The sequence below is a fragment of the Salmo salar genome, chromosome 07, assembly GCF_965601325.2.
Source record: "Salmo salar chromosome 07, fSalSal1, whole genome shotgun sequence".
NCBI classification, from domain to species: Eukaryota; Metazoa; Chordata; class Actinopteri; order Salmoniformes; family Salmonidae; genus Salmo; species Salmo salar.
In genome coordinates this window covers 52,777,583-52,792,836 of record NC_138297.1, presented here as the reverse complement: position 1 = coordinate 52,792,836, position 15,254 = coordinate 52,777,583, and the positions used below count along the sequence as shown (strand labels likewise).

Here is a 15,254-nt window from a genome sequence, read left to right as displayed (position 1 = left end):
AACGCAGTGGGTGTTGCGAGTCATGGTCACTGTCGCTGCTGACAGGGTACGTGTGGCTCAGGGTGGGTGCTGGTCTTTATTTAAGGTGTCATTAATGTCATCTGTCCTGGTAAAACACTGCTGGCGGTCAGGGTGTCACTGTGTAAATGAGGCTTAAGAAAATATATAAGTATTTGGATGTAAAAAAAATGTGTGTGTTTTAGCAGGTGTCTATTTGAATCCTCCTGTCTAGACCTTGGCAGAGAGCCTTGGTCGTGTAGCTGTAGTTTGAGACGTGTGGGAGATGGATTAAGATGGTGTTCTTGTAGTGAGTGTTCCCTCTCTCTGGGAGCTACTCCTGTTCCCAAACCCTGAGCGGAACCAGACGTCACACACACACACAGCCGCCTGTCTCACAGCCTTTCACCATAGAACGGATGTTCTGGTTCCCCAGCTTCCAGAGATGAGTTCCTTCTTTTATCATGCGTCATTAGAATCTCCTCCTAGCCCTCATTATTCATAAAGGATGACTATCAGGAGGTCGTCCAACTGTGAAGTATGTTTATTTAATTGTGGGATGGTGGGTGTGTGCGCATGCAAATTCTTCACATTTGATTACTTTCTACTTTTCCCTGAATCACCATGGAAACTGACAGTTTTTTTACGTCCCTTTTAATAAAACAAATTGAGGCTGTGAGCTGTTAAGTGAATATTTGGAATACTTCAGGTATCCTGAAAAATGTTTGACCCCTTTCAGATTTAACTCTAAGACTCCTCAGCGTTTTACTGAGGAAAATCAAGAGGTGAATTCAGTGGAATTGAAACGTAGCCAAGGTAAACATTTTCCGAATTCCTACGTGAGGGACTCATTTGGAAGATAAACAGCAGAGCCTTGCCAATGTAGCATTCACCTCCTGTAAGATAATGTCTCAAACTTTAAATTTAATGGGAAGGTCCGAGCCAGGGGTTTGATATTCAAGGTTTTATCCCTGCCGAACCTAAACCTCAACCTGATCATAAATCGCCTAACTTGCCCCAGATCTCATGATAATGTGTTCTCTATGGGTTTGACCTTTTGTCTTCTATCTCTGACCCCTCTGCAATTACGGGGCCTGGATAGGTCAAACAGACCGCAGCCTGCATGGTCGTCAGCAGGGTCAATAGGAAGTCAAAGGTTATAGGCAGGGCTGACGCAGGGCAAAAGTGGACCAGTGTGTCTGCATTAGTGCTCAGGGGCATGGAATTAAAGTAAAATGCTTATGATTTCACAGAGCATCCCATATCTGCAAATCACAAATCTGTGATTTAGTGGCGGTTCTAGACCATTTCAACTGGGGGGGCCAAGCTGGGGCCAGTTGTACTGTTAGAGGGGCCAGTTACATTAGACGTTATTGTTGTCATATCGTTTTCTTCACTGCATTGCAGGTATTAGCAGACACAAAAGACCATGTTCATAATCATCATCGTTGCCACCCCCCCCCGCCACAGAACCGCTAGTGCCATGATGGTATGCTCCAGGGAGTTCAAGGCTATACAAACCAGTGACCTGTCATTACTGTCGACAGAGAGATGTTTAGATGTACAAATAACTGACTGGGGTCGTTTTTTGTGTGGTTGTTGTTTGTGTCTCCAGGCATGTGTCCTGTTGCTAGCCGAGCTAATTGATTGAGTTAGAACCTGGACATTCTCCAATGAAGGTTAGCAGGTACAGGCTGCAGCAAAGCCTACGGCTGCTATGTTTGCGGATAGGGTTTGACAAGCCTTCTGTCAGTCATACCTTGTCTCTCTTTTCTCCTCCTTTCTCTTCCTGTCTCTGTGTTTTGACATTTCTGTCTTTGACCTTGCCGCCCCAGATGAATGTTTTAGTGTTCATCCCGTGCACCATGTTGAAAGGTAATCAATGGCCATCAATATGGAAGAGACGGTATCTTTCTGGAAGATGCACAAGGTCAAATGGAAATGGTGACGGTTGGTCTTTGGGAATTTACAGATGTATCATTAAATATTTTATCTTGCACACAGAACTATTCTCATACTGGCTTTGAGCTTAAGTGCGTTTCCATAGAAAAGGCAATGGTTCTTTACATAATAAAATGGAAAAGGCTAAATTAACACAGCTAGACTATTACATACAGTTCTTTTGGAAAGTATTCCGACCCCTTCCCTTCTATATTTTGTTACGTTACAGCCTCTTTGTAACATGGATAAAAAAAAATATAGAAACATCTCATGGATCTATACACAATACCCCATAATGACAAAGCGAAAACTGGTTTCTAGAAATTTTTGCAAACGGATACCTTATTTACATAAGTATTCAGACCCTTTGCTATGAGACTTGAAATTGAGCTCAGGTGCATCCTGTTTCCATTGATCATCCTTGATGTATCTACAACTTGATTGGAGTCCACCTGTAATAAATTCAATTGATTGGACATGGTTTGGAAAGGCACACAGCTTTCTATATAAGGTCCCACAGTTGACAGTGCATGTCAGAGCAAACACCAAGCCATGAGGTCGAAGGAATTGTCCGTAAAACTCAGATCTGGGGAAGGGTACCAAAAAATGTCTGCAGCATTGAAGGTCCCCAAGAACACAGTGGCCTCCATCATTCTTAAATGGAAGAAGTTTGGAAACACCAAGACTCTTCCTAGAGCTGACCGCCCAGCTAAACTGAGCAATCGGGGGAGAAGGGCCTTGGTCAGGGAGGTGACCAAGAACCCGATGGTCACTTTGACAGAGCTCCAGAGTTTGTCTGTGGAAATGGGAGAACAGAACCTTCCAGAAGGACATCTCTGCAGCACTCCACCAATCAGGTCTTTATGTTAGTGTGACCAGACGGAAGCCCCTCCTCAGTAAAAGGCACATGACAGTCCGCTTGGAGTTTGCCAAAAAAGCATGTTTTTGGGGATGTTTTTCAGCTGCAGGGACTGGGAGACTAGTCAGGATCGAGGGGAAAGATGAACGGAGCAAAGTACAGAGAGATCCTTGATTGAAAACCTGCTCCAGATCGCTCACGACCTCAGACTGGGGCGACGGTTCACCTTCCAACAGGATAACAAACCTAAGCACACAGCCAAGACAACGCAGGAGTGGCTTTGGGACAAGTCTCTGAATGTCCTTGAGTGGTTCAGCCAAAGCCCGGACTTGAACCCGATCGAACATCTCTGGAGAGACTTGACAATAGCTGTGCAGCGACGCTCTCCATCCAACCTGACAGAGCTTGAGAGGATCTGCAGAGAAGAATGGGAGAAACTCCCCAAAAACCAGTGTGCCAAGCTTGTAGCGTCATACCAAGAAGACTCTAGGCTGTAATCCCTATCAAAGGTGCTTCAACAAAGTACTGAGTAAAGGGTCTGAATACTTCTGTAAATGTGGCAATTTATTTTTGTACATTTTCAAAAATTTCTAAAAAAACTTTTTGCTTTGACATTATGGGGTATTGTGTGTAGATTGGGGAGGGGGAAACAATTTAATCAATTTTATAATAAGGCTGTAATGTAACAAGATGTGAAAAAAAATCAAGTGGTCTGAATACATTCCAAATGCACTGTATTCAATAACAATGGAAAAAGTGACTCTTTTGGAATAATTTTTTATTATACCAGTGAAAATGTTTGTATTTTATTGTCACGTCCTGACCATGGTAAGTTGTTATTTTCTATGGTAGAGTAGGTCAGGGCGTGACGGGGGGTTGATTCTATGTCTATGTTAGGTTCTAGTTTTGGCATTTTTATGTTGGTTTGTTTGGGATGATCTCCAATTAGAGGCAGCTGGTCCTTGTTGTCTCTAATTGGAGTTCATGCTTAAGTATATATATTTTTTTCTCCTGGGTTTTGTGGGTAATTATTTTTGAGTAGTGTTTGTTTCTCCTCTGCGTCACGGTTTGTTTTGTCTATTCAGTTATTGGATGTATTGCATAGTTTAAGAGAGTAAATAAAATGTGGAACTACCCACACGCTGCACCTTGGTCCTCTCCTTTTGACAGCCGTGACATTTATTGATGGGATCAATGACAAAATGTGAGTTATTTTAGCCTTTTGGAGGTCAAGACCATTTTCTGACATCTTGGTCATAACATATAGGTTTTGAGTGAAGGTTAAAAGAAACTGCAGGTCTGTTACCAGTTACTACTCTCTGTACCCTCACCAGTGGTGGAAAAATTACCCTACTGTCATACTTGAGTAAAAGTAAAGATATGTTATTAGAAAATGACTCACGTGAAAGTCACCCAGTTAAATACTACTTGAGTAAAGTCTAAAAGTATTTCGTTTTAAATATACTTAAGTATCAAAAGTAAATGTAATTGATCAAATGTACTTAAGTATCAAAAGTATAAATCATTTAAAATTCCTTATTAAGTAATCCACACGGCACCCTTTTCTTTAAATTTACGGCTAGCCAGGGGCACACCACCACTACAAAACATTTGTTTAGTGAATCCGCCTGATCAGAGGTAGTAGGGATGACCAGGGATGTTCTCTTGATAAGCATTCAAAATGTAACGAGTACTTTCGGGTGTCAGGGAAAATGTATGGATTAAAAAAGTACATTATTTTCTTTAGGAATGTAGTAAAGTAAAAGTCGTCAAAAATGGTCAAGTACAAATACCAAAATGACTTGAAAGTATTTTTATTTAAGTACTTTACACCACTGCCCAGTACTGTCTATTAAACCTCCCCTACACCCGACAGTTTCAAGTTTTATTAGTCCTATGTATGGGATACACATAGTATACACCGGCCAACCAAATGCTTACTTGCAGTTTCCTTAACAATGCAACAACAATAATAAATAATACAAGATAAGAATACGAACGTAAAGTAAATGACTCAGTAGAATAGAATAAACATTTTAGCATAAGTATAATACAAGAAGGCACATTTTATAGTCCAATATTGATACTCCCTCTGGTCTCATGGGGCCTGTAGTCTGTAGCTGAACTGACAGTAAAAATACATTGATTTAGTACCTGCGGGCGGGGTGAAGGAGTAACTGGAGGACTGGTTAAGTGAAAGGTCATGAGAGGCCCTAAGGGGGGTTGAAGAAGAGGCCAGGTGCTAATTAAGGCTAACGCTAGCTAGCGTGATGGACAGGTTGGTTTGCGTCTCCGGTTTCAGACTCCTGGAGGGGATATTACCCAAGACTGCTCTGACGCTGGTGCTGGGTAACCTCACCCTGCAGAGTCTTAGAGAACCACACTCTCACTGCCAAGGAGAAAGATTACTCTGTCCTTCGTGTTATACCCTTGTGTCCTACGTAGTGAAGATGGAGTGAGAAATCAATGATGGGGAGGTCATACCAAAGGCTGATAGGAGAATAGTCATCCTACATATGACCATGAGACCATGCTCTGGCACGATACCCAACCCGCCCCCTCTGCTTTACCTGCCTATATACCACCCAAAACACTGTGTACTGTAGGCTAGGCCTATATCCCCATGGAGATGGAAGAAATGTCCCCGTGCGGGTCAGCGTCTCCAGAGCCAGACTGACGCTTTGAGTTGCCAGGATAAAGGTTGTGAGTGGCGCAGTATGTGTGAATGTACCAACATTGTATTAAAGGAGTGTAGTCATGCAGAACTGAACCCAAGGAGATGTGGCATTGTCCTCACAAAGAGCACCGACACTTGGCAAGAGGTCTAAAGTCAGACGTTTATAAAGAAACCCACTCCATCTTCAGTGGGTACATGAATCAGGGGGTGGGAGTGTACTAAGCCCATGCTTCAATATTTATCAAGGCGAGTGATTGGGATGCGCCTACTCCTGCCCCTGAAAACAGTGGAACACAGGTCCTATTCGCTGAAAATAGATGATGCCTCATTTGCATGTGATTAATGAATTCATGATGGCCTTTGAGGGTGCGGTCCATTTTGAAAAGGACTGCATTGAATCTGAGACACAAAGGGAGGTTTTTGATTGGCCGCCTGCCCAGCTCTGTGGTGTTAATGGGGTCTGAAGACCTCTGGGCCTTTGGCTCTCACACTGAGGTAGCCAACATCCAGAAAGAATTCACACTCCACAGGCCTAGTTAACCATTTAACCTAGTCTAGCTTTTCAGTACTCCTATGAGTAGAGCTGATTTAAATCTTGGTTGAGTAGACTTGGTTCTCTTAAACTTCAGCTCCAGATGAGCATTGACTTGAACCATCCTATACTGTGTATGGCATCCATATTAGGAAGTTGTCGTAATCCTGATCCTTTGATACCTCTCCTGCCTCTTTGTGCACCTGACCCTGCCTGGACACAGCTGGACTACAGGTGTAATGGCTCTGTACAGCCTGAGTGTGTCAGTCCCCAGCTGGTGCCCCCCTACATAGGGAGAGTAGAATGAGCCTGTCAGGGTGGCTCAGTGGGCCGACCAGCACAGACTGCTGACTCCGTGTCCTTGAACCCGATCTTGGGGGGGACCCACATAGTCATCACTCTTGTAAAAGCCAGACGGCGTACTTTCCAGAGGCGCTGAATCTCTCTTTTTAAAATTCTGCAATGTGATAAACTGTTCCTTGTATGGCGAGCCAAACCTAAAACACCACTGGCTTGTTTACTGGTGGGGATCATGGTGGAGGCCCACTACTTTGATCAGCCTAACAATTTGTAAGTCGCTCTGGATAAGAGCATCTGCTAAATGACGTAAATGTAAATGGGAGAGTTAGTCTGTCATTCTGTGTTATGGGTTTTCACTTCGCCGGAGGGAAACTTCTTATTCTCTGTGGTGGCACCATTCCCGTCTCCCTCCCTTTCACTCCCCCCTCAATGTAATCACAGCACCATGAAACAAGACAAGGCCTATCCCATCTACATTTATAAAATTATGAAATGAACACTGCAATCTCTTCCACGATTTTAATTACAGTAAAACCATCATGGGCGGAAGGACAAGTCCCTGCTGCTGCCCAAATCCTTCACTTAGATTCTACAGACTGACATCACAACTGTTTTGTTCCTTTTGGACAGTACTATGTGGCATGCAGGACGGTTGTTGCCTTTCTCTGCTGTCCTCCCTTAGTTTAGAGGACTCGTTTATAGGGAATGAAGATCAAAGCTTGTAGTCTGGTCATGTCATCAGATGTTCCTGGTGGATACATTTTTAGACTGAATTAAAAGTCTGCTGTCTTAAACAGATTCGCCCTCCGTGCAAGGTTCACTGGATTGGGGATCAATGCAAATGTGAATCGAAAGTGTGTTAATAAGCTGAAATATAGATCATCTGAGATCCTGCTGTGATGTCAAGGTGAATGTGTATTCATTAGGCTCGTTAGTTACATTATCACCGAGGATGTCTGACCTGTCTTGGGTGACCGCTAGTATGGATTTATATCTGGGTTTTAGTCTTGCATGCAAAATATGTGGACTACTTCACTCAGACTAGATAACATCATCTGCAGTTGCTCTGCGGCAGTGTACGACCATGCGAAGCCCGCAACCCACCACCACTCTTAAATATTGAATGACCGTTGTGGTCTCTTGGCCCCTACGAAAGGTTTTTGTGCCGCTTCCGCGTGACCAAGCTCTCACAAATGAACCACTCTTCAAAGGGACTAGAGGTATTACTGTGCGATCACCTGCAGCGGTCGGCTGCTCTGCAACCCGCAGTCCACAACGTGGATGACCGCTCCTAGTCAGAACGCTATTCCTGCACAGCGGAGCCCCCATGGGTGAACGCTCACAGTCAAAGTGAACTCGGGAGTCCTACCAGGAGACGCGCAGGGGAAGGTGCGGCCCACCTGCCCACATAAATAATAGACTACCCACAATACTCTACTGAGTCCTCACCACTGCTCTGCATTCTCCTACTGCGGGCGTGTTCTGTAACGAGGGCAGAAATGTTTTTGTATCCTGTCCATGATGCCTGGTTTAAGCGATACTTCTGGGACTCATTATTACTGATCTATGACAGCCAATATATTGTTTAAGGTTTGCTTTGATTACATTTCCACAGCCACGTATTAATGTTATGGCGTCAAAAGCTTAACTCGTCCCACAAGGCTGACCTCCGATCCCATCAGGTCAAAGGTCAATGGGTTGTAGAATAAACATCCACAGACTTGCCTGCCTCCATCTCTCTTTGTAAGCCGATCTCATTATAAATTAGACACATTAAATTGTGCAAATCCCATGTATCTCAGGCAGAAAATGGTGGAGAAGCACTTGAGTCTTCATGTTTTCTTCAGACAGTGCAGGTGCGGTACACCAATGGCTATTGTGACATTTTGATAAAAGGCTGTAATGCTTACCTAGGCATGACTCCTGTGTTTCCTGCTGGGGTCATGATGAGCAGACACTGGATCCCATGGTATGCACCAGAGGCTATGCTCGCCTCACAGAGGATCAGCTGGGTGGCGGGGTCATGTGACGCATGCCTGCCGCGCTGTTTCCCCCCAAAACACTGGACTTAGTTAGGGCTTCCACCCACGGTAGGAAACATGAAAGTCTCCAATTCCTCCACTGAGAAAACAATAGAGTTAACTTATTATCATTATTTCACCCGGGCCGCCACACCCCTCTGAACACTTTGTTCCCCTTGTGGAATGTTCCAGAGGGACAATATGGATAGAATCAGACTGTACCAAGAGCATTGACTTTAGGGGGGTTTCCAGAGCCACATTGAGCAGAGCTACAATAAACCTTTCTGTAAACAGGAATCATTAAGTGAGAGTCAGCACCTTTTGCTCCAGGAAAAACAGAAGCAGGAGCCCGCAGGCTTGTAAACTGAACACTCCTTTCACTCAAGCATAACAAAAAGATAAAATAAAACCCTTTCCAAGAAGGTCTTTAAATCTCTCCCCTGCCTGCTTATTCTGGAGAGATGTAGGTAAGAGTGGTTTGGAGTGAAGCATGGTTTTAATTAGTTCTTATACTTACTCCTTCACCCCTGGTGGCACGCCTGGCTTCCCTGATCTCTGGCAGAGCAGGCCGTTGAACATCTGTAGCCTGATGAGCCGAATGCTTGAGCTAACCTAATATCTCCCTGAGCCCAATGCGACACTATCTCCTCAGCTCTAAAGCTTTGGACACGTGATCTTCTCCTTTTTCCAGAGGTTCTCTTTGTTAAATGCACATTGTACTTGTTGGAGTTTGACAAGGGCCTAGGGTATTACATTTGAGTCTGGTGGAAACAAAGCATTGTGTGTTGTTCATTAGGCGCTGTGAGATAATGCTCATGCCTAAACATATACATGATACACCAACCGACTGCTTTGTGCTTTTTTTTTTTACAATATCGCCTAAGTTGATTTCTCTAACATATGATTGGGGCGTAGGATATGAGGATGCTTGGGCCTCCAGAGTGGCGCAGTGATCTAAGGCACTGCATCGCAGTTGCTAGTTGTACCGCTAGAGATCCTAGTTCGCGTCCAGGCTCTGTCGCAGCCGGCCGCGCCTGGGAGACCCATGGGGCGGAGCACAATTGGCCGAGCGTCGTCCGAGTTAGGGGAGGGTTTGGCCGGCAGGGATGCCCTTGTCCCATCGCGCTCTTGCGACTCCTGTGGTGGGCCGGGCGCATGCACGCTGACATGGTCGCCAGGTGTATGGTGTTTGCTCTGACACATTGGTGTGACTGGCTTCTGGGTTAAGCAGGCTTTGTGTCAAGAAGCAGTGCGTCTTGGTTGGGTCGTGTTTCGGAGGATGCATAGCTCTCGACCTTCGCCTCTCCCGAGTCCGTACGGGAGTTGTAGCGATGAGACAAGACTGTAACTACCAAATGGATAAACAAATAAAGGATATGAGGATGCTTATAGATGTCAAGATCAATAGAGTGAAGAGGCGTGGGAAATGGTACTTATTCATGTAAACAACTCTAGCTTTATTCCATACGGCAACAGCACTAAACACACATCCATGATCAGAAAGAGAGGGGGAGGTGAGGCACTGGAAAACAGCTTTCATTCAGGATAAAAGGGCCTCGACCTCCAAAAGCAATGTGCAATACTATTGAATAGAGTAATGAAAAGTGATTTTAGCCTGGAGGCCTCAAGGAGAGCATAGCCAGCCTGTTTGTTGATTAGAGAGAGAAGGATCAACTTGCTCTCAACTCCTCCACTCCTGCCCCCTGTCAATAGTGATGAATATGCATGAGTTTGGCATAGACAGTGAAGGCCTTTGATGGTTTGGATGGAGAGCTCTGGACGCTTAGAGACAGAGGACATTTACTTCTTCCTTCTAGCTTTAGGACAATACGGGCTTTTACAGTAGCTGGTCGGTCAGAGAGACAACCAAGTAAAATGGTTTTTCCACAGATTTATTTTGCTCACCATGACTGTCCAGTGTTCATAAAGTGGCGCTGTTTGGAATCTACTGCATGCGTTGCAAAACGGATGCAATCACCTTTTATGCACTTGTTGTTTAGTCAGTGTTAGCTGACTTGGTATAGTCCTGCTGTAAACGCAACAGATTCCTCATTATTTCCCACCATAACATTGTCTGTTTGTATCCCACAGACCTGCAGGCGTCCCAGACGGTGGAGTACTACAGTCTGTCAGACAAGGCCATGGACTACAGGGTCCTGTTGATGGATGAGGACCAGGACAGGATGTATGTAGGCTGTAAGGACCATGTCCTGTCTATGGACATCAACAACATCACCCATGGGACACTCAAGGTGAGGTCCTCTTAGCAGTCCGTTAAACTGTTAAGAGGATTTTCCTTACAGCATCAGGGAAATGTTTAGTTGATCATTGCTTGTTGTGATAGTATTGCAAGTAGAGAATGGATATAGCAGGATACTGACTTCCTCTGCCTTACAGTATTATAGTATGATGGTGTGATGACTCATAACTCTCTGTCCGATACCAACATGAGTTCTATTACTTTCCATCCTATTTATCAAGCTCTCAATAAAGGAGACAAAATGACCTTGATCTCATTTAGCTTTCCTTGCATGTGGCAGATCATGGCTGAATACATTATGCTAATTATACAAAAGCCGTAATGGTGGTAATTAAGTTAAAATATAGTACATTTTATATGCTAGATCACACCCATTTCATGGAGCAAAATATGACATATATTAGTGGTGCTTGATGCAGTTCTGTGATTCTGTAACAGAAGTTCTCAGCTAATTGTATCTGTGCAGTGAGGGAGCTATCCTGTCTATAACTGACAGGCGTGAAGAGCAGAACAGATGGGAATGCATTTAGTTTACCCCAGAGAGAGCTGTAGCACATCCATTTGCAAAGTAATTGCCTGATACGTTCCCAGCATTAGATCCTTCAAGCTCCTCACGGGATTGGAAATCTAGCATTTACTGGAGACAAGTTATCATCATTATTGGGAAGTTCACTACAGTATAGAGCATCCCTATTAGGAAGTCACTACAGTGTAGGGCATCCCTATTAGGAAGTCACTACAGTGTAGGGCATCCCTACTAGGAAGTCACTACAGTGTAGGGCATCCCTACTAGGAAGTCACTACAGTGTAGGGCATCCCTACTAGGAAGTCACTACAGTGTAGGGCATCCCTACTAGGAAGTCACTACAGTGTAGGGCATCCCTACTAGGAAGTCACTACAGTGTAGGGCATCCCTACTAGGAAGTCACTACAGTGTAGGGCATCCCTACTAGGAAGTCACTACAGTGTAGGGCATCCCTACTAGGAAGTCACTACAGTGTAGGGCATCCCTACTAGGAAGTCACTACAGTGTAGGGCATCCCTACTAGGAAGTCACTACAGTGTAGGGCATCCCTACTAGGAAGTCACTACAGTGTAGGGCATCCCTACTAGGAAGTCACTACAGCGTAGGGCATCCCTACTAGGAAGTCACTACAGCGTAGGGCATCCCTACTAGGAAGTCACTACAGCGTAGGGCATCCCTACTAGGAAGTCACTACAGCGTAGGGCATCCCTACTAGGAAGTCACTACAGCGTAGGGCATCCCTACTAGGAAGTCACTACAGCGTAGGGCATCCCTACTAGGAAGTCACTACAGCGTAGGGCATCCCTACTAGGAAGTCACTACAGCGTAGGGCATCCCTACTAGGAAGTCCACTACAGCGTAGCGGCCATCCCTTCCGCTCCACACGCTATCCCTGGTTTCTGGGTTTTAAAAAATTCCCAACTTTCCGAGAAGACCAGGATGTGCAATGGTCCCTAATGAAGCTTTTTTCTGTGTTTCTCACCAGGTGTTTTGGCCTGCATCTGTTAGCAAGATTGAGGAATGCCAAATGGCTGGCAAGGACCCCACGGTAAGAACAGTTACACTCAATATGTAGCACTAACCGCTAACTAAATCCACTGAAAGTCATGTGTGATGTTAACCGCTAACTAAATGAACGAACACACTATACTGATGTCTCTGGTCCTTCTCCATTAGCATGTGTTAGCATGTGTTAGCATCCTGGTTTCCAAACGCGTGGGACTGCAGATGTGGAGTTGAGGAGAGTCATTGACTCCTCCTGGTATTCCTTATGTTATTCGATAGATGAATGAGGCAGAGGAGTGCTCAAATCCACCCAGAGAAAATAAACAAGCATCAAAGCAGTACGCTAACTACTGTGACTGACAACAGATCCCATAACCTGCCCTGATCCCTTACTGCACTGCGTCTCTGTATTAGCATATACAACATTGACAACCTCAAAACAGCAGCTGGTGATTCAGTTTTCTGTAACTAATTAGGCTGTTTTGCATGTTAGGACAAACATTCTGTTTTTTTTCCATTGTTTTTATTGGACTGTGTTGGCCTATTTTTTTTATTTTTTATTTGGACTGTGACTTCAAAGGCATTCATGTGGTGTACTGTTATGAAGCTAGCAGTCGTAGTTAGTAACAATGGCCACCATGGCAGAGAGCTGTGGTCTTGTTCAGTACTATAGTGTAGGACCATAGTCTTGTACTGTAGGGGTAGAGAAGAAGCTGTTTCCAGTCAGTGGATGGTGATTAGTGCTGCCTAGAGTCACGGCTCCAGCTCTGTGGACAGCCTCGCACAATATTTGGCTGAGCGTCTCTGTGTGGAGAAGCCCAGTGGTCGGCTTACCGCCCTCCTCCGCCTCTACTCTGCCATCCCTCTCTTTCGCAGCCCTGCCTGGTTTCTCTATCTTGCAGTCTCGGCCTCTCCCCTCTCTCTCGCGCTTTACTCTTACTGTCCCTCTCTACCCCTCACTCGCTCTTTCTTTCTCTCTCTCTGTTTAAACTCTGTTTTTATAATGCAGTTTCTCCCGGACATTTTATTTGTCTTCCTGAATCGCAGCCCTTGTCAGGTTGTTATGGTTACCCTCCTGATGTGTGTGTGTGTATATATTCAACTCCTCCTTTACGATAGAATCTGGGGTCACCGGGCCTCCAGACTACGCCCACACATTGTTAAGCACTGGAGGATGGCATTTGGGGAGAAATATTCCTTTATTGTATGTATAAAAGGTTGAGATTGATTAAATCCATGTTTAAAAGTTCCCTCGCTGTGTGATCCTCCCTTAAAGGCCATCAGCCTGGTTTTAAATCCCCGGCTACAGTTGCTCTGGCTTGTCTCTGAAGGGGGGCTGTGGCTGGATAGTTAACCCCAGAAAGCTCTGGGACATGATATTAGTTTATATGTGAATCTGCTATTGGATATGAGCAGACAGTGGGGGGTGTAGAGTTGATGGAGGGTGTCATCTGAGGGGTGTTTATCTGCTAGGAGGAGAGGGGAAATGAAAGAGAAAGTGAAAAAGCGAGAGGGAATGAAGGGTGTGTAATGTTGGACGTATCATTGTTTTTCTCGGCGGAGTTGGTGTGCGGAGTGTGAGTGGGCGCAGCTGCTCCGTTTCCGTGGGGATGGCCAAGTTCCTAATGGCTCCCTGGGTGCTCCTCTCCTCCACTGGCTCGCTCCGCGGTCTGACTTTTTATTACGCACAAAGCCCAGTGCTCCGGCCAATCTCACCTCGTGCTGAAGAGGGAAAGATCTCGATTGGGTCTGTAATCAGATCACAGGGCTGTATATACTCAGCCCTGTAGACAGGGCTTTGATGAAATATCACTTCACTGTTGACACCCTTTTTTCCACTCCACCAGTGCCAGGGAGCAAACTGGAAATAGCTATTATGATTGTACTTAATGACAGTATATAAGTAGCAAGTGAGGAAAGTTGGAATAACATTGGTAGCTAACCATTTGGAACTGTGTAATTGCTCTTTATGAAGCATAGGCCCTGACCAATCACAACTTGGCCACTGTTAGCTTTATGACCTTCTCAACAATTGCAGTCTGGAAGGATGTTGCTGTTGAACATGCAATATTGCATGATAGATTGATTGACTGATGTATGGATACTTTGGTGATTCCATACATGTACTAACCAATTTCCTCCCCATCTCTCTGCAGCATGGATGTGGGAACTTCATCCGGGTGGTCCAGCCGTTCAACAGAACCCATCTGTTCATCTGTGGGAGTGGTGCCTACAGTCCTGTCTGTGCCTTCATCAACAGGGGCAGGAGACCAGAGGTTAGTATGCTCCTTGACTTATAATCAGACCATGAGAGCTATGCTATAGTTCACCTACAGTACAATCTCTACCACCATATTCTCATACAAATGGAAATTCCTGTGGATATGTGACGTGGTTATTGCTGAAACTAGAGTTGGTAGGTTTACAGCTGGGCGCCTCTGCTTCTGAAACCAAACTATGGGATTTTTTTAATGTTTCATCTGGGACAAGAGGAAGTCTGTCTTAATCCAAGACATCCTCAGAAAAGCAGCCATGACAGTTGAGTTTAGCCTTGTGTGTCAGTCTCTCTGAGACAGAGAAGAGGGATGGAGGAGGAGCCATCTGCCCCGGTCTTTGGCCACCTGGCCCTGAAAACGAGACTGGGAAACCCCTCCAGGAGAAAAGCGCTCACTGAACTCACTCGCACTTACAGCAGTCTGCAGCGCCTGCCAAATGCTAATCGGCACAGAGTTCGAAACCAGGCTCTTTCTTCAGTATGGTATCTTCTGTCATTTAGGGTTTGTTTAAAAAGCAGCATTGCTCTGTTTTTCCCATCCGCCAATGCTTGGATGTGTCAGTATCGTTTCTCAGACTGGGTTTGCTAACAGTATCAAGCTGCCATTGTCGGACTTTGACGCATAACTCCCTGGGCTCTTTGGCCCCTAAGCGTGTGTCACATTGTTGTATGGGAGCCTAGTGAGGAGGATTTCAGTGTCACAGACAGGTCACCTTTGTGTGAGTGTGTCGCCGTACAGACCCTGTGATGAATGGCCATGGATCGCCGCCAGAGCCACGGGAAATCTTCACGCACCACTTGGAGAGCAGCCGCACTTTTCTGGAGAACGTCCCTGGGCTGACGGCACCCCCTTCCCCTTCA

General features: G+C 45.2%; 1 protein-coding gene across 2 annotated transcripts in view; it reads left to right on the top strand.

The window, feature by feature from the left end:
* LOC106609494 (semaphorin-3C) overlaps positions 1–15,254 on the top strand; it is a 52,029-nt gene that overhangs the window by 22,565 nt on the left and 14,210 nt on the right. For both annotated transcript variants that reach the window (XM_014208368.3, XM_014208367.3), the window contains exons 3-5: positions 10,419–10,579; positions 12,099–12,161; positions 14,275–14,394. In XM_014208368.3, coding sequence (XP_014063843.2) covers positions 10,419–10,579; positions 12,099–12,161; positions 14,275–14,394 — 344 coding nt within the window. The remainder of the gene's footprint in view (positions 1–10,418; positions 10,580–12,098; positions 12,162–14,274; positions 14,395–15,254) is intronic.